Consider the following 21,707-nt stretch of genomic DNA (forward strand, 5'->3'; position numbering starts at 1 on the left):
TACCCCCATCTGCCAAATTTTTGCCCATTCACTTGACCTATCGATATCTCTTTGCAGCCACTTGTGTCCCCCTCACAACTTGCTTTCCTTCCTATCTTTGTATTGTCTGCAAATTTGGTTACAATACACTCGGTCCCTTCACCCAAGTCATTAATATAGATATCTTTGTGTACAATCCCACATTTGTTATTTTAGTTAAGTCATCAACCCATTGAGAGGAAGTTAAGACCTAAGAGGTGTACACTCCCCTCCACCACTCTCTACCCCTCCCACCACTCTCTACCCCTCCCACCACTCTCTACCCCTCCCACCACTCTCTACCCCTCCCACCACTCTCTACTCCTCCACCACTCTCCACCCCTCCACCACTCTCTACCCCTCCCACCAAACTCTACATCCCTCTGACTCTGTGCACTGTCCTCTCTCCACCTTCCCATGCTTTGACCATTCAGGCCACACACTCTGGAATTATCTCCCTAAATTCCTCTGCCTTTCCACCTCCCTCTTCTCCTCTAAGACTCTCCGTAAAACTCACCTCTCTGACTGAGCTTGTGATCACTCCTTCCTAACATCTCCTGCTTTGGCTCAGAGCCCATTTTTCTCATCGTGCCTCCATGAAGGGCTTGGGGTGTTTTTTGCTTCTGCGTTTAAAGGCAGTAAATAAATGCAGGTTGTTGTTGTCTTGGGGCGGTTTTTCCTAATCTGGCCAACAGGTGGCATGATCGATCCCAGCTTCACACGGAGTGTTTAAGGCTGAGCTTGGAGCCTTGGTTCTACTCCTGGGCTACCGGTGGGGGGCTAGTGGGTGCTCATCACCCAGGCAGCTGGAATTCCTCTGGCAAGAAAGCGTCACCTAGGATTCTGTCCAACAGCGCTTGGCATGCCTGGCAACTGCCAGCTTCTGGGGGGTGGGCAGCAATGACCTGCGAGGGAAAGTGGGAGAAACTAGCATAAACGTGGATGGGATTCAATGAGTAGGTAAGAAAACAGATACTAACAACACTTTTTTTCTTTTTTATTCCCTCTCTCATTACCTCTCTCCAACTCGCTCAGGAGCACAGTTGAAGGTAAGAGTCTTTTGTTGGCAATCTGGGACCACCTTTGGACTTGGCGTAATTCAAACTTTACCATCAGGAATTCCTTAAAAGGAAATCTGGTCTCATCAAAGTATTTCAAATGGGAGATGGCAACTATTGTAGATATTGTACTTAAAGCAATGCTTCATATAATATATTAGAAGTATAGTTATTCAAAATAGCTCTTTGCACATCCAATATTCAGATATCCAGAACATTTCAAAGTTACTGACATGAAAGTAGAGAGCTGTAGTTTAAATATTTAGCAGTCATGATAATACTTCCAGTATGATGAATTCTGTATAATCCAATACACCACAGCCAGACATGAAGGTCTGAAGATTAAGGCAATATGAAGCAAATTCAGTTTACTAGCCGCCTCTGGGATCGCAGGCTAAAATTTACCCTCTTGTGCCCTCCGTTGATATTGACTAAGTATGTGAAGGAGTGTTAGAGGTGAGGAGCAAAGCTATTGAACACTGCGGTGTACTGGTAGTAAAACAACTTGATCCGTTTTGTCAGTTCCCTCGATAACCTTGAAATCCAAAACCAGCTGCATCAAAGAGGCAAAGCTTTAGCAACACTGTATAGAACCATGGTTAGGCCAGACTTGAAGTACTGTGCACAGTTCTGTTCGCCATTTTACAAAAAGGCACAGGAGATGATGCAAAAAAGATTTACCAGGATGATACTAGAAGTGAGAGGTTATACCTGTCAGGAAAGACTGAACAGGCTGGGGTTCTTTTCTCTAGAAGAGGTGTCCTGATAGAGGTCTATAAAATTATGAAGGGCTTTGATAAGGTAGACATTGAGAAGATGTTTCCACTTGTGGGGGAAGACCAGAACTAGGGGGCCATCAATATAAGACAGTCACTAATAAATCAAATGGGGAATTCAGGAGAAACTTCTGTACCCAGAGAGTGGTGAGAATGTGGAACTCGCTAACACAGGGAGTGGTTGAGGTGAATAATATCGGGACATTTAAGGGGAAGCTGGATGAACACATGAGGGAGAAAGGAATAGAAGGAGATGCTGATAGGGTGAGATGACGAGGCGTGGGAGGAGGCTCATGTGGCGCATAATGACCAGCATGAACCAGTTGGGCCGAATGGCCTGTTTCTGTGCTGTAAATTCTATGTAATTATGACAGTGTGCTTGTTTATTAATTCCAGTATACAGGCAGTGAGGATGACCTGCTGTCCAACATGGAGACATTGAGTTTACTGGGCAGTGCCAGCACTCTGGCATCCAGCGTGGTGGAGCTGGAGATCAGCACAGAAGCTGAGGTTGCAGAGTTGGGTTCACCAGAGGTATCCAGGCCTCGCCTTCCATCTAGAGACGAGGGCTCTGCAGAGCGAATAGCCCAGAGTGAAGAGGAGAAGCAGGAAAATGGCGACCAGTATGAAGAAGCAGAATTCAGTGGCATCGGAAACATCGATCTGGAGATGGAACAGGTCATTTTGTGTATAGGTTTTTAAGATTGCTTTTTTGTCCCTCTTTTTCTGGACATGTTTAGAATTAGGATTGGGCATCTGTATAATGCGTATGAGAACATTGAGCGCTGTGGGTCAGATTTAACGCATTCTAGGCACAAGACAAAGCTTTTTTCCCATTAACTTTACAAGTGTTTCGTAACCCAAACCTCTGAGGAACCTCTATATTCCCCACTGTTCCTGTATACAGGGCCTCATTCCGTAAAGGTTAAGTTCAGCCAAGTGGAGCCCAGCACCTCCTCGGACATAGCCACACACTGACCAAACTGGCTTCACACGAGTTCTGCAATAGCCAACACAAAGGAGAGTCTTCACTTTTGAGTTCAGGACCCCTCCAGGATCCAACTCCAGGATCCAACTCCAGGATCCACTGCAGTTTCTCACTTCACCTGTGTCTTTCGAGCTGCTGTTTGCCTCCCCGTTACAGGGAAGTGTAACAGGTTAATTAGATACTAATTTTTCTAGATTAGCTATTACACACCTCCTCTTTACGTCTCATAAAGATGAGCGCTAAATCAGAAAAACAGCAGGAAATAATTGGTTATCTTTCCCTTTATTGTGTGACTCTTTTTATAGAGTTTGTTTAGTTTCATTTGGTGAGGTGACATAAGGAGAGTGATATCTGGAGAATTACAGATCCTCTAAAAATATTACTATAAATCAATAATACCAGCTAGTCAAAGCTTAGTCAGGATTTCGTTGAGTTCATTATATGGTTTTAATGGGTTGTATGCCAGCCACTTTTATGATCTGAAAATATCTTGTTGCAAAAATTGGAAATTCTGTAGGATTGTTTTAAGCTTTCTAAATAAATCTACATTTTCTTTGTCTTATCAATACATAGATATTTGCTGACATGGAGCTTTTGCAGAAGGCGGCCTCTGGAGATCTGGATGCTAGTGTAGAGGACAGTTCACCCCAAAGAAGAATGACCGATGAGGACGACACCTTGCTGGATGCTTTTGAAGATACAGATGTTGAAGCATCTGGTCTTTCGCTGGTAGATATTTCATCCGTTAACGAAACCGAGGAAAGTAGACCTTGCAACGGTGAATCTTCAGAAGACGATGATCTCCACAAAGAATCTCCCTCTTTGACGAATTTGGAGAATGTGCTGGATGGGACAAATCAAGCTCAGGCATCAGAAGACATTGTTTCATATACTAATGGAAGATCTATGAGTAGAGACATTGCTTGTAGTAGCCAGAGGCTGTTATCCAGCAGTGAAGACAATCACAGCGACAGCAATGATAGCAAGTTGTACCCATCCAGTAGGGAGGATAATTCTCAAGTTAATGGCTATCCTGTAGCAATGGAATCTGAAAACCAAGTTGAGGAGGAGTTCACAGCCATAGAGAAGGTGCTAAGTACTAGCCCCACTGATAGATCCGAAAAGCCTAACATAGGTAAAAGGGACTTGTTACGAATGGAAAATGACCGGCTTTTGATTGAGAAGATCAAGAACTATTATGAGACAGCAGAGATGAGCACTGACCAATTCTACCTGCAACGAAGAGAGAGCATCTCATTTATTCCAACAGGTGTAGTGAAGGACTCCATTTTACGGTTTAATTATAAAATGACACACGAGAGCATACAAGAGGTCCATTCTGACAAGGTGAGCAGCAGCAGTTCCCGACCTTGTTCGTCAACCAATGCTTCCAGTTCAACCTTGAGTTCTGACTCCCAGTTGGGAAATGCTGAGCCTTGCCCCAGTGCCATTCAAGATCAGGAAGAACCGAAGTTATCCGATGAAGGCCCAGGTTCATCGTTGTACAACAGCTACAGCAACTCTGCTGAAAGTGAATCGCAAACAGAATTTAAGACCTGCACGGAAATTATCAAAGTTTGGAGAGAAATGGAGAAAGCTGCTCATTTTTGCCACAAATATGAGTCCTGGAATGGCTACACCAAAGCAGCAAAGAAGAATAAAGCTTTACTCAACCATCAGCAGATGAGTTTCAGCGAGCCTCTGTTGATCCTGGAGGATTCTGATCTCAGCTCATTGACAGACTTTTCCAAAGAGTCACCAGACATTGAGCAGAATCCAACAGAGAAAACCCAAGGTTCGAAGCCTGGTCGAGGACATGAATATTGTCCAAGTGAGGATATGGACTGCAGGCATACTTCTTGTTGTGTTAGTCGTGAGATAGCTGAGATATCTCTCTGTGAAGATATTGATAACTGTCTCTTTCAGAACTCTGAGAAGATCATGAATAAAGTTCAAGTGTTGGCAAAAATGTACAGCCAGCGAATTAGCAGAAAGAAAGCACCAATGCCGAGGAGGATCTGGGAACTTGGACCCGAGACGAGAGCAGAGCCCAAGCAACGTAAGAGAAGACCAATAATTAAATTGTCCAGAGCACAAGAGGAGCACCAGGATATCAAAACTTACGGTGGGTAAATGGCAGTTACTAAGTATGAGCATGGCACTACCTCTGCACCCACTGCAGGAGTGGCATATGGGCAGTAACTCAGGAATACTTGGGCTCTCAGTGTTTGGAGGTAGAATGGGATTAGTGGAAACTGTTATCTTGATGCTTTCCTCTTGATTGATTTTAAATTTGAGGAGTAATCACAATCTCCTTTGATGACCTATTGGGGAAAAGCACTGCAACATTAAACCAAACCCAACTAGTTCACTAATGTTCTTCAGTGAAGGAAGTTGCCACCTCTAACTGACCTGGCTTACACAAGACTCCAATCCTATACTTAACGTCTTCTGAAGTAACCTAGCAAGCTACTCAGTTGTAAAAGATTTATTCATCTTCAGGATGTGCGCATCACTGGCATGTTGGCATTTATTAGCTATCCCTCATTGCCCCTGAGAAGTTGGCAGTGAGCCACCTTCGTGAACCACTGCTAGTGGTTTGATACAACTTGAGGCTTGCTAGACCACTTCAGAGGGCAGTTAAAAGTCAATTACGTTGGTGTGGGACTGGAGTCACATATAGGCTCAGACCGGGTGAGGACGGCTAGTTTCCTTCCCTAAAGGATATTAGTGAACCAATTGGGTTTTTACGACAAGCTAACAGTTTCACGGTCACTTTTACTGATTCCAGCTTTTTATTCCCAGGTTGATTTTTTTTAAACTGAATTCAGATTCTCAAACTGCCCATTGTGGGATTTGAACCCACGATCTCTGGCATGGTAGTTCAGTATTGAATTTGCTATAAGAAGGCTGTCCACTTGGAACAACTAAGCACAGGAGATAAATGGAGCTTTACCAGAACAAGGTGCACACTGAAAATAAATGAAAGATTAGAAAGTGCCGGTCTGCCGGTCCATCCTGAGGCCAACTGTTCTCAATCGAGGGAAGCACTTACCTCGATCTGACTCGACACTGGGCACTTCTGCAGCCTGACTCCGATTAGCTCTCCTTCAGGATAAAAGAAACATTTATATAGTGCCTTTCAGAATCTAAGGACATCCCAAACTGCTTTACAGCCAATGAAGTACTTTCTGTAGTGTGGTCACTGTTGTAATGTTTGAAACGAGGCAGCCAATTTGAGCACAGTAAGATCCCACAATCAGCAGTATGATAATGATCAAATGAAAGGAAATAGAAAAGTAAACTGAGATGAGGTAGATAGAATGGGAGAGACTCTGTGGAATATAAGCACCAAATTGTGCGGGACAGCCTGTTTCTGTGCTGTATATTCTATGTAATCAATTTTTAGTGATGTTTATTGAGAGATAAGTACTGACCAAGATATCAGGAAGAACTTGAAATTAAAAGCAAAATATGCACATGCTGGAAATCTGAAACAAAACAAAAAGTGCTGGAAATACTCAACAGGTCTGGTAGCGTCTGTGGAGAGAGAAGCAAAGTTAATGTTTCAGGTCTGTGACCTTTCTTCAGAACTGGCAAAGGTTATAAAGGAATTGGGTTTTAAGCAAGTGAAGTGAAGGGGAGTGCGGGAGCTGTCCTGGGACAGCTTTGTTCTTTAATCTCCCGGTGCCCTATCAAACACTTTCCCTTTTGTTCTCTCCCCCACCACCCTCCCCTTCACTTGCTTAAAAGCAAATTCTTTTCTAACCCCGAACTGGAAAACTTTATCAACTTTGCTTCCAATTTCCACCCTTCTCTCACCTTTACATGGTCCATCTCTGACACTTCCCTTCCCTTCCTCGACTTCTCTGTCTCCATCTCTGGGGATAGGTTGTCTACTAATATCCATTATAAGCCGACCGACTCCCACAGCTACCTCGACTACACTTCTTCACACCCTACCTCCTGTAAGGACTCCATTCCATTCTCCCAGTTTCTCCGTCTCCGACGCATCTGCTCTGATGATGCTACCTTCCATGACGGTGCTTCTGGTATGACCTCCTTTTTCCTCAACCGAGGATTCCCCCCCACTGTTGTTGACAAGGCCCTCAACCGTGTCCAGCCCATTTCCCGTACCTCTGCCCTCAACCCTTCCCCTCCCTCCCAGAACCTTGACAGGGTTCCCCTTGTCCTCACTTTCCACCCCATCATCCTCCATATCCAAAGGATCATCCTCCGCCATTTCCGCCACCTCCAGCGTGATGCCACTACCAAACGCATCTTCCCCTCCCCTGTCAGCATTCCGAAGGGATCATTCCCTCCGTGACACCCTGGTCCACTCCTCCATTACCCCACCACCTCGTCCCTGTCCCATGGCACCTTCCCCTGCAATTGCAGGAGGTGCAATACCTGCCCATTTACCTCACTATCCCAGGCCCCAAACACTCCTTTCAGGTGAAGCAGTGATTTACTTGTACTTCTTTCAATGTAGTATACTGTATTCGCTGCTCACAATGTGGTCTCCTCTACATTGGGGAGACCAAGCTCAGACTGGGTGACCGCTTTGCGGAATACCTCCGCTCAGTCCGCAAGCAGGACCCTGAGCTTCCGGTTGCTTGCCATTTCAACACTCCCCGCTGCTCTCATGCTCACATCTCTGTCCTGGGATTGCTGCAGTGTTCCAGTGAACATCAACGCAAGCTCGAGGAACAGCATGTCATTTACCGATTAGGCACACTACAGCCTGCCGGACTGAACATTGAGTTCAATAATTTCAGAGCATGGCAGCCCCCCATTTTACTTTCATTTTTAGTTGTTTTTTCTTTTTTTTCTCTCTTCTTTTTTTTCTTTTTTTACATTTTTTACAACCTTTTTTTGCATTTATTTCATTTCATCTTAGTTTGTTCAGTTTGCTTACCCACTGTTTTTTTCATGTTTGCACTTGCTGCTGTTCAATATTCAGTCTGTTAACACCTATTCTGTACTAATGCTTTGTCTTTCAACACACCATTAACATATTGTTTGCCTTTGCTCCGTGACCTTTTGGTCAGCTATGTGGCCTGGTCCAATCTGCACCTTCTCCTTTGTTATCTCTTGCCCCACCCCCACCTCACTTGAACATAGAACAGTACAGCACAGTACAGGCCCTTTGGCCCACGATGTTGTGCCGAACCTTTAACCTACTCTAATATCAAACTACCTACATACCCTTCATTCTACTATCATCCATGTACTTATCCAAGAGTCGCTTAAATGTCCCTAATGTATCGGCTTCTACTACCACCGCTGGCAGTGCATTCCACGCACCCACCACTCTCTGTGTAAAGAACTTACCTCTGACATCTCCCCGAAACCTTCCTCCAATCACCTTAAAATTATGCCCCCTGGTGATAGCCCTTTCCGCCCTGGGAAAAAGTCTCTGGCTATCCACTCTATCTATGTCTCTTATCATCTTGTACCCCTCTATCAAGTCACCTCTCATCCTTCTTCGCTCCAATGAGAAAAGCCCTAGCACCCTCAACCTTTCTTCATAAGACATGCCCTCCAGTCCAGGCAGCATCCTGGTAAATCTCCTCTGCACCCTCTCTAAAGCTTCCACATCCTTCCTATAATGAGGCGACCAGAACTGAACACAATATTCCAAGTGTGGTCTAACCAGGGCTTTATAGAGCGACAGCATAACCTCGCGGCTCTTAAACTCAATCCCCCTGTTAATGAAAGCCAACACACCAAACGCCTTCTTAACAACCCTATCAACTTGGGTGGCAACTTTGAGTGATCTATGGACATGGACCCCAAGATCCCTAGGTTCCTCCACACTACCAAGAATCCTGTCTTTAAGCCTGTATTCTGCATTCAAATTTGACCTTCCAAAATGACTCACTTCACACTTTTCCAGGTTGAACTCCATCTGCCACTTCTCAGCCCAGCTCTGCATCCTGTCAATGTCCTGTTGCAACCTACAACAGCCTTCCACACTATCCACAACTCCAGCAACCTTCGTGTCATCGGAAAACTTGCTAACCCAGCCTTCCACTTCCTCATCCAAGTCATTTATAAAAATCACAAAGAGCAGAGGTCCCAGAACAGATCCCTGTGGAACACCACTGGTCACCGAGCTCCATGCTGAATACTTTCCATCTACTACCACCCTCTGTCTTCTATGGGCCAGCCAATTCTGTATCCAGACAGCCAACTTTCCCTGTATCCCATGCCTCCTTACTTTCTGAATGAGCCTACCATGGGGAACCTTATCAAACGCCTTGCTAAAAGCCATATACACCACATCCACTGCTCTTCCTTCATCAATGTGTTTTGTCACCTCTTCAAAGAATTCAATAAGGCTTGTGAGGCATGACCTGCCCCTCACAAAGCCATGCTGACCGTCTCTAATCAAACTATGCTTTTCCAAATAATCATAAATCCTGTCTCTCGGAATCCTCTCCAATAATTTGCCCACTACCGACGTAAGACTGACTGGTCTATAATTCCCAGGGTTATCCCTATTCCCTTTCTTGAACAAGGGAATAACATTTGCCACCCTCCAATCATCTGGTACTACTCCAGTGGACAGTGAGGACGCAAAGATAATCGTCAAAGGCGCAGCAATCTCTTCCCTCGCTTCCCGTAATATCCTTGGGTATATCCCGTCTGGCCCCGGGGACTTATCTGTCCTCATGTCTTTCAAAATTTCCAGCACATCCTCCCCCTTAACATCAACCTGTTCGAGCATATACTTGCTTATAACCTGTGACATTTTTAATATTTGTCAGTTCCGAAGGGGGGTCACTGACCCGAAACGTTAACTCTGCTTCTCTTTCCATAGATGCTGCCAGACCTGCTGAGTGGTTCCAGCATTTCTTGTTTTTATTTCAGATTTCCAGCATCCGTAGTATTTTGCTTTTATCTTTTCTAACCTTTGCCAGTCCTGATGAAAGGTCACAGACCTGAAACATTAACCTTGCTTCTCTCTCCACAGACACTGGCAGACCTGCTGAGTATTTCCAGCACTTTTAGTTTTGTAACAGGGAGAACTCCCCTGCTCTCCTTTGAAAAATTCCCATGGGATCTTTTGCATCCACCTAGGAAGGCAGATGGGGCCAGGGTTTGACAATGCATTTGAAAAACAGCACCTCTGATAGTGCAGCACTCCTCAGTACTGCACTGAGCACATCAACCTACATATTTGTACTTAAATCCCCCGAGTGCAATTAAACCCACAACCTTCTGACTCAGAGGCAAGAGTGCTACCCACTGAACCACAGCTGGTACTACCACAATGCCAATGGCCCATGGTTTGCTGATAGACTCCAGATTAGTTGGGGCTGAGATGAAACTCTTGCTGTGTGGGAAAGCAGAATGACCATGTCCTATGTTTCAGCATGAGCTGCACCAAAGAGCAGAGTAACACAAGCCATTTCACAAGCAATGCACAAATTCACTTAGCTCCCATCAAGCCAGCCAATTCATGAGAATATTTCTGTGTTTACAGTGAGATGAGTATCAAAATTTATCACTTCTAATGTCAACACAAAATAATGAAGCACTTCAAAAGTAGTAATTAAGAGAAAAACTATTTTCTTTTGTCACTGGGTTGAAATTGCTTTGTAATTGATTATGACGATTGGAAGGTATAATTGGTTGGATTGCTTTAGGAATCTGCTCTGGGACAATAGCACTGTGTTGATATGGAACTGTTTGGTCGGGATTAAGTATGGCTTTGGGGAATTTCCCACATTTTTGTCATTTGTGAAAATAATGGAAATTAAATCATGGCAACAAGTCACCTGGTTATTTCTCAAGGTGAACAGACCCCAGTACCACATGGGCTTTGGATAGATTCAGGATGATTTAAGGAGACAAGCACCAAAAGTGAGTCAGTTTTGATTCTCATCCTTTTAAACGTGGCCCACAGGATGATGTCACATTATTGTTGAGTTTTACAGAATGTGATCGAGGAACAGGAGGAGATCGTTCAGCTTATTAAGCCTACACCACCATTCAGTTAGATCATGGCTGATCTGTGTCTTAACTTCCATTTGACCCCGTTGGTTCTTACCCAACAAAAATCTTACCAATCTCAGTTATGAAATTTTCAATTGACCCCCAGCCTCAACAGCCTTTTGGGGGAGAGAGTTCCAGATTTCCACTCCACTTTGTGTGAAGAAGTGCTTCCTGACATCACCCCTAGCTCTAATGTTAAGGTTCTGCTCCCTTATTCTGGACTCTCCCACCAGAGGAAATTATTTCTCTCTATCTATCCCATCAACTCCTCTGATCATCATAAACCCCTCAATTAGATCAAACTGAATCTTCTAAACTCAAGTGAATACAGACCCAGTCTGTACAACCTGTCCTCATAACTTAATCCTAGTGAACTCTGTTTCTCTCTCTACAGATGCTGCCAGACCTGCTGTGTATTTCCAGCACTTTCTGTTTTTATCTCATAATTTGATCCTTTTCATCCTGGGTATCAGCAACAACAAAACAAATTATATTTATATCGTTTCTTTAATGTATTAAAATGTCCCAACGTGCTTCGCAAGAGTGGTATCAAACCGAGCCACATAAAGAGATATTAGGGCAGATGGCCAAAAGATTGGTCAAAGAGTTGGGTTTAAGGAGCCTCTTAAAAGAGGAGAGAGAGGCGGAGAGGTTTAGGGAGGGAATTCCAGAGCTTAGGGCCCGAGGCAGCTGAAGACACGGCCGCCAATGGTGGAGCGATTAAAATCGGGGATGCTCAAGGGGCCGGAATTGGAGGAGCGCAGAGATCTCGGATGACTGTAGGGCTGAAGGAGATTACAGAGATAGGGAATAGCGGGGCTGTGTATCATTCTGGTGAATCTGTGCTGCAGCCTATCCAAGGCTAATATATCTTCCCTGAGGATCACAACTGAAGCAGGCACTCAGTAGAATTAGAAAAACAGGAATTCAGTGAAAGTAATAGGTGGAAGATGAAGATTTTCGCAACAGAAACCAATGAGATGTTTTTAATTCATTCACGGCTGAGGTCAGAGCACAGGACTGGGGCGGGGGGAATTCTAAATATTCCTATGATATCATTTGAAAGAAAGTGGGATTTAGCCCAACGTAGTTCCAGCCAATGCCAATCCGTCAAACCACCACCAAAAAAATTCAAATCACAAAATGACTGCTGTGTTCTTCACTGCACTTATCTGCAAGAAAGAAATTACTTGCATTTGTTTAATATCTTTCACTTCTTTCAGATGTCCCAAGGTGCAGTCAGTGTTATTTTGGAAGCAAATGCAGCGGCCATTTCACTCACAGCAAGTGAAAAAATATTCAATGACACTGTTGGTTGAAGGATAAATATTGGCCAGCATTTATCAGAGCTCCCTTCACTTCTTCAGATAGTGTCCTGAGATCTGTTGCATCCACCAGACCCTTTCACTCAAAATAAAGCCCCTCTGACAAAGCTGAACATCAGCCTAGATTTTTATGCTCACCTCCTGGAATGGGGCTTAAACCAACAACTGTCAGACTCGGAGGCAAGACTGCAACCCACTGAGCCACGGCGTTGGCTTTGCCATTGGGTCAGTTAATGGACCAGCCTAGGTTTTGGTGACTCCTCCCACATTCCACCCAGGAAGCCAGGATCACAGGAGGCATGGGTCAGAGAGCATTATCCCACAGTTGGCTGATCCAAAATACCTTTCCAGTTCAGCTCTCCAATGGCCAGTTACCTCATCTTGGCATGTTTCTAACAGAAGCGATAAGGTGTATTCTTAACACAAACCTTTGAAGTAATTATATCAAAGTCATTCATATATTTGGGCGGCACAGTGGCGCAGTGGTTAGCACCGCAGCCTCATAGCTCCAGGGACCCAGGTTCGATTCTGGGTACTGCCTGTGTGGAGTTTGCAAGTTCTCCCTGTGTCTGCGTGGGTTTTCTCCGAGTGCTCCGGTTTCCTCCCACATGCCAAAGACTTGCAGGTGATAGGTAAATTGGCCATTGTAAATTGCCCCTAGTGTAGGGAGGTGATAGGGAATATGGGATTACTGTAGGGTTAGTATAAATGGGTGGTTGTTGGTCGGCACAGACTCGGTGGGCCGAAGGGCCTGTTTCAGTGCTGTAACTCTAAATAAATAAATAAATAAAAAATATACAACTGTATCGGTGGACATTCTCCAACATAGCTGCTAGAGTTGGTGCTTTCAGAAGCAGAGGTTAGAGGTCCACCTCCCTCTGAGATATGTCATCATTTGAACCAATTAGAGCTGTGTTTCTCTCTGCTCTTCTGTCTGATGCGATAAATGATTTCCTGTCTCATTAATGGCCAAGTATTTCTCTCTGTAACCTGAATAGAATGATAGATTGTGAGTGTGGATCTGCTGTGGGCTGGAACTGTCCTCACCAGACCAGTTGTATCCTTCTCGGAAAAACAGGTCACTAATTACTTCCAGATCAATTCAAAATTAACTTAATTCTTTCATTGCTTGTCAGTGGTTTCAAGTGCCTTGCAGCAGCTGTCTCCAAGTTTAATCCCTCCAGGCCACAGCTGTATTATTTACACCCATGCACTTCCTTCAACAGTTCTTATTTTTCAATCTTGGTACAGTAAGAAAGACTTGCATTTCTGTAGTGCCTTTCCTGATCTCAGGACATCCCAAAGCGCTTTGCAGCTAATGAAGTGTAAGGTAGGGGAATGTGGCAGCCCAATTTGTGCACAGCAAGCTCCCACAAACTGCAATGTGATAAATGACCAGCTAATCTGTTTTTTTAGTGATGTTGGTTGAGGGATAAATATTGGCCAGGACACTGGGGAGAAATCCCCTACTCTTCTTTGAAATAGTGGCCAGGACACTGGGGAGAAATCCCCTACTCTTCTTTGAAATATTGGCCAGGACACTGGGGAGAAATCCCCTACTCTTCTTTGAAATAGTGGCCAGGACACTGGGGAGAAATCCCCTACTCTTCTTTGAAATAGTGGCCAGGACACTGGGGAGAAATCCCCTACCCTTCTTTGAAATAGTGGCCAGGACACTGGGGAGAAATCCCCTGCTCTTCTTTGAAATAGTGGCCAGGACACTGGGGAGAAATCCCCTACTCTTCTTTGAAATATTGGCCAGGACACTGGGGAGAAATCCCCTACTCTTCTTTGAAATAGTGGCCAGGACACTGGGGAGAAATCCCCTACTCTTCTTTGAAATATTGGCCAGGACACTGGGGAGAAATCCCCTACTCTTCTTTGAAATAGTGGCCAGGACACTGGGGAGAAATCCCCTACTCTTCTTTGAAATATTGGCCAGGACACTGGGGAGAAATCCCCTACTCTTCTTTGAAATAGTGGCCAGGACACTGGGGAGAAATCCCCTACTCTTCTTTGAAATATTGGCCAGGACACTGGGGAGAAATCCCCTACTCTTCTTTGAAATAGTGGCCAGGACACTGGGGAGAAATCCCCTACTCTTCTTTGAAATATTGGCCAGGACACTGGGGAGAAATCCCCTACTCTTCTTTGAAATATTGGCCAGGACACTGGGGAGAAATCCCCTACTCTTCTTTGAAATAGTGGCCAGGACACTGGGGAGAAATCCCCTACCCTTCTTTGAAATAGTGGCCAGGAGATCTTTCACATCTACAGTAGGGCAGGTGAAGCCTCGCTTTAATGTCTCAACCATAAAAATGTCACGTCCAGCAGTGTATCACTCCCTCAATACTGCATTGGAGCATCAACCACGATCTCCTGAAGCAGAAGTGAGAGTGCTGCCTCCAATCATTAAAATCGCCTGGATTTTCAGTCAGAAATCCGAGTAGTTCACTAGTGTCCTTTTTCCCCTACCTGGCCTGCACATGCCTCCAGTCCGCATAACTGACAAAATGATGACTGAATGGCAGAAAATATAGAGAAGACCAGACCGGTTCCATGTTTAATCAGTAGGCCTCGCCGATCACAAAGCCTTTATACCAAATCTTGTATGTTTCCTGTCGACAAACTCTACTTCTGTAGTCACAATTTTTGGTCATACTTTTTAGTCAACATTTGGCATTCTGAATGTCAGCTGTATGGCTCAGTGGGTAGCACTCTTGCCTTTGAGGCAGAAGGTAGTGGGTTCAAGTCCCCATGTAGAATTTCAGTGCAAAGATCTAGGCTGGCACTCTAGTGCAGTAGTGAGGGGCTGCTGTTAAACAGAGGCTCCTGTCTGTCCTTTCAGGTGGACATGAAAAGTCTTATGATGCTGTTTTGAAGAAGAGCAGAGGAGTTAGCCCTAGTGTCCTGGCCAATATTTGTACCTCAATCAACATCACTGAAAAAGCAGATTATCTGGTCATTATTTCACTGCTGTTTGTGGGAGCTTGCTGTGCGCAAGTTGAATGCTGTGTTTCCTGTATTACAACAGTGACTACACTTCAAAAAAAGTACTTCGTTGGCTGGGAAGTTTTTTGGGATGTCCTGAGGTCATGAAAGGTGCTATGTAAATGAAAATCTTTCGTGTTGCAATTTTCTATGTCAACTGTCACAATGCAGTAATAAATTCTGCCAATAGGTGGCTCTGTGGAGTAAGCTTCTGAAATCTATCTCCCAATTACATCAGCATTTTTAATATAAAACATTCATCAATTGACCATGGACAATGCCACAGGAATTTGTTAGGAAATAAATTAAAGCCAGACATTGAATGGAAACCTAGGACCTTCCTGGTCTGTGATGCTTAGCTACTCACTACATAACCTCAGTGAGCCATTGCAGTAGTTGGTTAAGACTGGTTGTGGGAGGGAATGTAGATAAATGGAAAAGGTTTATGTTCAGTTTAAACTCTTGACTGTGATTTGTTGACCAGCTTATGCTTTTGATGTTTGTGAGAAATTGGAACGCTAATTCTCTGGTCTTTGTTTCCCGCTCTTTTCCGATTTACTTTTACAGATGAAGTTAAGGTTTTGGAGACACCAGCTCCATATGGACATCTGGTCATTCAAGAACCGATTCCTATCCTATATGCTCAAGAGAACACCATACAGGTCTCGATATCCAAAGCCAAGGCTGAAATCTCAAGCCTACAGCTCCACGATCCCAGAGAAGGTTCCCCACCACAGCAAGTAGCTGATCCAACATTGCAATCTATCACCTCACTGGATCCCAGTCAAATGGTTCCCACTTCTCCATTACCAATTGCAACAAGCCCTCAAGCACCTTCTTTCACCTCTTCTGACTCAATGCTACAAACTTCATTGATTTCCAGTTTAAGCACCGAGTGTCCTTCGCTTATTCGGATTAGCTCAAGGCCATCGTCACTGACTTCAGAGTTGCCCAGTTCATTGTCACAAAGCTTGCTTCTGCCTGTCTTCAGTTCTAATAAACAAGCTCCTTTGTCGACAGCAAGTTCTAGAGCGCAGTCACCTACCTCAGAATGTCTTGGCCGCTCTCGGCACAACTCCCTCCCATCCAGTTCTAAAAGATCTTCATCCCAAACAAATTCCAGACCACGCTCACCTACTTCAGAATGTTCCAGTCCATTGTCGCCAGATTGGAACCTAAGTTCAAAGAAACACATTTCATCTCCCTCCCAGTTAAGCTACAAGGATCAGTCACCAGTTTCAGACAGCTCAAGTTCCGCATTGGAGGAACCATTTTCATCGAGCACCAAGCCGAAGAGCCATCAAATTCCTCCACCCCAGACTGTTACCAACACTCAACCACCTGCTCCGTTGCATAATATCTCTGCAGAGCTAATCTCTGATCACCGGCGTGATGGTCCAGGGGTCAAGTACCCTCCCTCAACCACTGATGAAGCACTCGAACAGTGTTTTGTGGCAACGACTCAAGGTGCAGAGAGCTTGGTGAGTCCATCAGAGAGACCCTCAGTGGATCAGCGGCAACCTTCAGCTGCTAGCAGTGCAGCACATGAGACGCCTCCACCCAAGTATGGCAGCTCACTAATGTGCACTAGTTCAGAACTTTGCTGCTCGCTGCCAACATGGGTTAGCCTCCGAGGAAGGTCCCCATCACCATCTGCCATAAAACAGCTAGAACAGTCGATGAAACCTCCGAAAGGCAGTGCTGCTTTGGCACGTGCTACCCACACAGTCCAGCCATCCCCGTCCGTGGGTCCCGATGCCAAGATGTCTTCACCACTTCAAACACGGAATGGCCCCACATTCTGTGCCACGTCCTCTAGGGAGCAAGAGTGGCCATCTTCAGACGCCAACCTTAGGACAAACTCACTTCCTCCAAAGTGCACAAGTTCAATGTTGGATTCTGGTTGTCCATCAAAAACTTCCAAAGAATGCTCTCCATTCCTTCCAGGAAGCAACCTGGAGGCACCCCTTCATTCACTAAGCACAAGTCTAAGGCTGCGTTCACCTTCTCCCTTTCGACGGCAGCACTGGATGCAGGCACCAGATTCAGCAGGCTTAAAGCCATATGAAGAGCTCCCAACCTTCAGCAATCAAAGGCCTGACTCTCTTCAATTGTGCACAGCAACCACCTCATATCCCAGTCCCACAGTTCCATCACCTTTGTCCTCTGCCACTGTGCTACAAGTACAGTCTCCATCCCTGCTGTGTACTAAGGGGCATGCACCTTCTCCAGCTCTACCTCAATTGCAATACCAACGAGGGAGAGTAAATTCTTTTCCTTCACTAAATGGGCCAGAAACCCTCAGCAGCAACAAAGCAGTACAGGCATCTTCATCAGACACTGGTCTCGGATTTCGCTCACTCCTTTCGTCACCAATACATTCCTGTGTGCCACCTGCACACCCAATGGAGGACTCCTACACTAGCCTTGTATTCCAAAGAGATTCACAGGGGCAAGATGCATCCTCCACTAGCAGTAACTCTGAGACACATTCTCCAGTTCAAGCCATTACCCTCTTTCAGGTGCCACCTCAGTGTGAAAAAAGTTTGAGGTTGCGTTCTCCTTCTCCATTGTGCAGAGGGCTATGGCCTGAGTCCTCCAGTTCAAATTATTCAGCAACTCCAACGGAAGCTTCACCTGTCAAAAACCTCAGAGATCAATGTCCCTCACAAAACTCAGAGAGAGGGGACACACTAACCACTCTGCAGACCAGCACAAAGCCCTGTTCATCTGCTGTGGATCCAGAACGTTCTCTTCCCTCTCAGTCTTGCACCAGCCCAGTGCACCAGCCACCAGCTGTAACACATTTCCACAAAGAGGTCATCTCCTCTGTTAAAGTAGAGAGAAACTTGGAGATTCAATCTTTAGCTGCCACCAGTGTCATCCCATCGGTAACCTCCCTTTCATCAGCAACCCCAGCTTCTGGAATATATTCCCTGATGTGTAGTCAGTCTCTTGAGGCCTTCTCTCCTTTGTCGTGCTCCAGTCCCAGGGTTCAGACCCCAGTGCCAACCTGCACTGTCAGAAGGATAAGGTCCCCTTCTCCAGAAAGGTCCACCACAACAGGACTATCACCATCATCTTCACACATGAGCTCAAGGGTAGGATCTCCTGTTTCACTATACATCAGTATACAGAGCCAATTACCTGCACCATCCATGTGCCCATCACCGTCCCGTCAAAGCCCCAGAATAATGTCACCTCCCATGTCACCTCCTACCTCCAGTCCCAGTAAATGGCTCAATGGTTCAGTACAGGTAAATCAGCAAGCAGCAGGGAACACTAACCCTTGTGTTAGCATCAGGGAACGGTCATGTAGTCCATCATTTGGTGATTCTAGGAGAAGCAGCAAAGACTGTGTCAGAGAGTTGATCAATGGGCGATTGTACAACAACGAACATTTCAGTAGTCCATCTTGCACTAGTCCAGTGGCAGAAGTCCCCTATTCTGCTGGGCGTAAAACTAGTCTCAGTTCTGAGGAACTGGAGACTCTCACATGGCCAGATGTCCATGAGCTTCGGTCAAGGTACATCATGGTCAATGATGAAGATTCTGGGCCTCAGAGTTGCCAAAAGACAGATCAAGAGGAAGCGGTGATGGTCACAAGTTCTAGCGATTCAGCTGACGGCAGGCCAGAAAGCACGGAGAAAGTTCCGGATGCTGAGGATGGTGGTGGGACTGCTCACCTTTCAGCAGCTGAACCGGGCAGTGGGCTCGATGAGAGGTTCAGCAATCTAACCTCTTGTAGAAGTGTGACTGAAGCCAGTCCGAGCAGAGAGAAAGGGGATGTGAAAGCTAGCTACTCCACCACAGTGAATCTTCAAATAGGGGGCAGTGGGAGGACAGCAACTTTCAGCAAGGCCCAGGTTAGCTTAACACAGATGTTTCTACCAGTGACAGGACAATCCTTGAGGAAAGTCACAGGAGGCAATGGAGCTTCACAGACAACGTGATCGAGAGCTCAATGCCATCACAATCAATGACAAAGCTTCAAACTGCCAGAGAACCTTCTTTTTATTCCACTAGGGTACTTTGTTAAAAAGAGAATAATATGGCACACACAGAAATATTTAAACTCATCAGCACAGACTGTGAGCAATATGTCAATATGGGAAATGTTTGCAACAATTGATAATGGAAAGTGCCAACTTGGAGAATTGGAAAGTGAAGATTGCCAAAGAGAAGGTGAGGTCCACATGAGGCCTCCTACCTGTGAGGGCGTTTCAATGAATTATGAGGCAGTAAGGCAAGCACAATCTACCAGGTCTTAGGGGGTTAAATCACGAGGACAGGTTTGGTAAACTTGGCTTGTAGCCTCTTGAGATTGAGGGGTGATCAGATTGAGATATTTAAGATGATTAAAGGGTAGATGCAGAGAAACTATTTTCTCTGGTGGGTGAATCGAGAACAAGGGCATAATCTTAAAATGAGAGCTGGGCCATTCAGGAGAGAAATCAGACACAATCAGTGTAATAGAAATTTGGAACTCTGTCCCCCAAAAAGCTGTGGATGCTGGGTGACAGTTGGATCTTGCAAGACTAAGATAGAGTTTTATTGGGTGAGGGTATCAAGGGATATGGAGAAAAGGCAAGAAAATGGAGTTGAGATGCAGATCAACCATGATCTAATTCAATAGCAGAGGAGGTACGAGGGGCCGAATGGCCTTCTCCTGTTCCTACTGTTTCCAGGACAGATGGTTTCATCACCAGGTTATGTCATCCTGATCAGATAGTCCGTTACTCTGAGTGAATACAGGACCATTTATGGATAGTTTTGTGCTTAAAAGAACCTCAAGTGCAGAATGCAAGTTTGAGAATGTCTGAGATTGTTCGGATTGGTGTATTTGAGAATTCGAGATTGAAAGGAGTAGCAGGTAGGAGAATTGTGTCTGGAGGGAACCGAACAGGCCCATTGCTCCGATTGCTTATGTGCTAAAGGCACTGCCCAGTGTTGAATTACATTATGTAGATGCTTGATTCACTGGCCCCTGCTTGGTGTGGAGTTGGCTAATGTCATCTGGAGCAACAATTGTCTTCAGTGCTATTGGGAGGGGAGTTTAGCTATGGGGTCTCACTCTTGTTGGAACATTGGCACACGAACATTGTGTTGAGGACAGGGATCAGGCTCGGTTGTGATGCCATCCCACGTGCCTCCCACGCCCCCTCCCACCCCCCCCCCCCAAGTTCGAAAAGTCTAACGGTCCAGGTCCACAGGCAGGGGATAACTTCCACTTTTCCTCTTCAACTGGGAGTCAGAGATTCGGGTGTGGGCTGCCATTAATTTTAACGGGTGGGAAATGGGGAGCTGCTGGATTTCCCATGTGTGTTGGCGACAGGCCTGGTCCACTGCTGGTCGCTTAGACTCGGGATATCACAGCCCGTTCCACCTGCCCAATATGAAGAATGGCTGTTTGGGTGAGACACCAGGACAGGGCAAATGAAATCTATTGGGTGTCAGCAACCTTTCTTGGCAGTGGAGAGAAAATCGGAGCAGCAAGTGGGAGGGGGGAGTGCAATGGGAATTGAAAGGTCAGAAGGCTCCAGGGGAGGGAGGAAATGAAGATGTGTGTGGTCACTTGAGAAAAGAACCTATTGGTGCGAATGCATACTGTTGTTTTGGTGCTTGATTATGAATGGAAGGATGCATGCCCAATGGACAGGGTACTTGTGTCATGCCAATTGGCCCGCCGTTTAATATGTTGTGGGGTGAGATCAGAATGTTCAGCTTTAAACATGAAGGTGGCTAAAATCAGCACAATCTAATGTAAGCAAGAGCCAAGTCGGCCCTCTCAGGGGGCAATAGTCCACAAGACCACCTCAAATCAGAGGGAAGGCACTTAACTTTGTGACTTGCACTGTACAGCCTAAAGGCCACATCACAGCTTCATGTTACGCTGGGGAGTGTTTTGTGTTTTTTTTAATACCTATGAGAGTCCTAGTTTTTATTTTTGTTAATTGCAATGTGCCATCTTTAATATGTATCATCTTTTGTCCTGAGCTCTTTAAAAAAAAGACAAGGCACAGTTCTGTAAATATCACAGATAAATAATGTGTAATTGTAGTCCAGCCCATGATTTGGTCTGAGATTGTTTCTGTCTTTTCAATTTATATGAACTTTGTTGAAATAAAGAAAAGTCTGTTAAGACCACACGAGTTAACCTGACATCCTAATCTTCCAAGGTTAAGGTAACAATTTATAATCCCAACATTTTAATAAAACATCTTGCATTTGTATAGTGCCTTTCATGACTTCAGGAGGATTTTACAGCTGCTTATAGGCATCTGGGTTAGATTTTAAGAGCCTGCTGCTAATCTCGGCGGTGAGCTCAAAAAATAGCGTCCCGCCGGCATGGGCCGCAACCAAATAGCCGCCGTAATCTCAAGCGTGGCGGCTCATTTAAATAGCTGGGGGGGCCCGCCCCCCCCCCCACACAGTACCCCCCAACCCCCCCTCCCCCTATCTCGTGGAGGGGGTGGGCTGTCCGTCCCTGGCAATGGCGTCAGCTGCCTGTGCGCGATGCTGGCGCCATTTTTAAGAGGCAGCCTGC

At 45.4% G+C, this 21,707-nt stretch overlaps 1 protein-coding gene across 1 annotated transcript; it reads left to right on the forward strand.

Annotated features, from left to right (window-relative positions):
- The first annotated feature begins 971 nt into the window (after positions 1–971).
- LOC137352987 (uncharacterized) lies at positions 972–21,356 on the forward strand. The gene is made up of 4 exons (XM_068018837.1): positions 972–1,067; positions 2,249–2,530; positions 3,414–4,965; positions 15,728–21,356. The coding sequence occupies exons 2-4, from the start codon at positions 2,282–2,284 to the stop codon at positions 19,111–19,113; spliced, it is 5,187 nt and encodes a 1,728-aa protein (XP_067874938.1). The 5' UTR covers positions 972–1,067; positions 2,249–2,281; the 3' UTR covers positions 19,114–21,356.
- Positions 21,357–21,707: the final 351 nt, after the last annotated feature.

This window comes from Heterodontus francisci, chromosome 40 (assembly GCF_036365525.1).
Source record: "Heterodontus francisci isolate sHetFra1 chromosome 40, sHetFra1.hap1, whole genome shotgun sequence".
Lineage (NCBI taxonomy): Eukaryota > Metazoa > Chordata > Chondrichthyes > Heterodontiformes > Heterodontidae > Heterodontus > Heterodontus francisci.

Bases quoted from the DNA above. Each gene is read 5' to 3' on its own strand.
- LOC137352987 (XM_068018837.1), top strand. From the start codon at position 2,282: ATGGAGACATTGAGTTTACTGGGCAGTGCCAGCACTCTGGCATCCAGC. The intron at 2,531-3,413 runs GTCATTTTGTGT...ATCAATACATAG, and splicing joins TCGATCTGGAGATGGAACAG to ATATTTGCTGACATGGAGCT. The intron at 4,966-15,727 runs GTGGGTAAATGG...TTACTTTTACAG, and splicing joins CCAGGATATCAAAACTTACG to ATGAAGTTAAGGTTTTGGAG.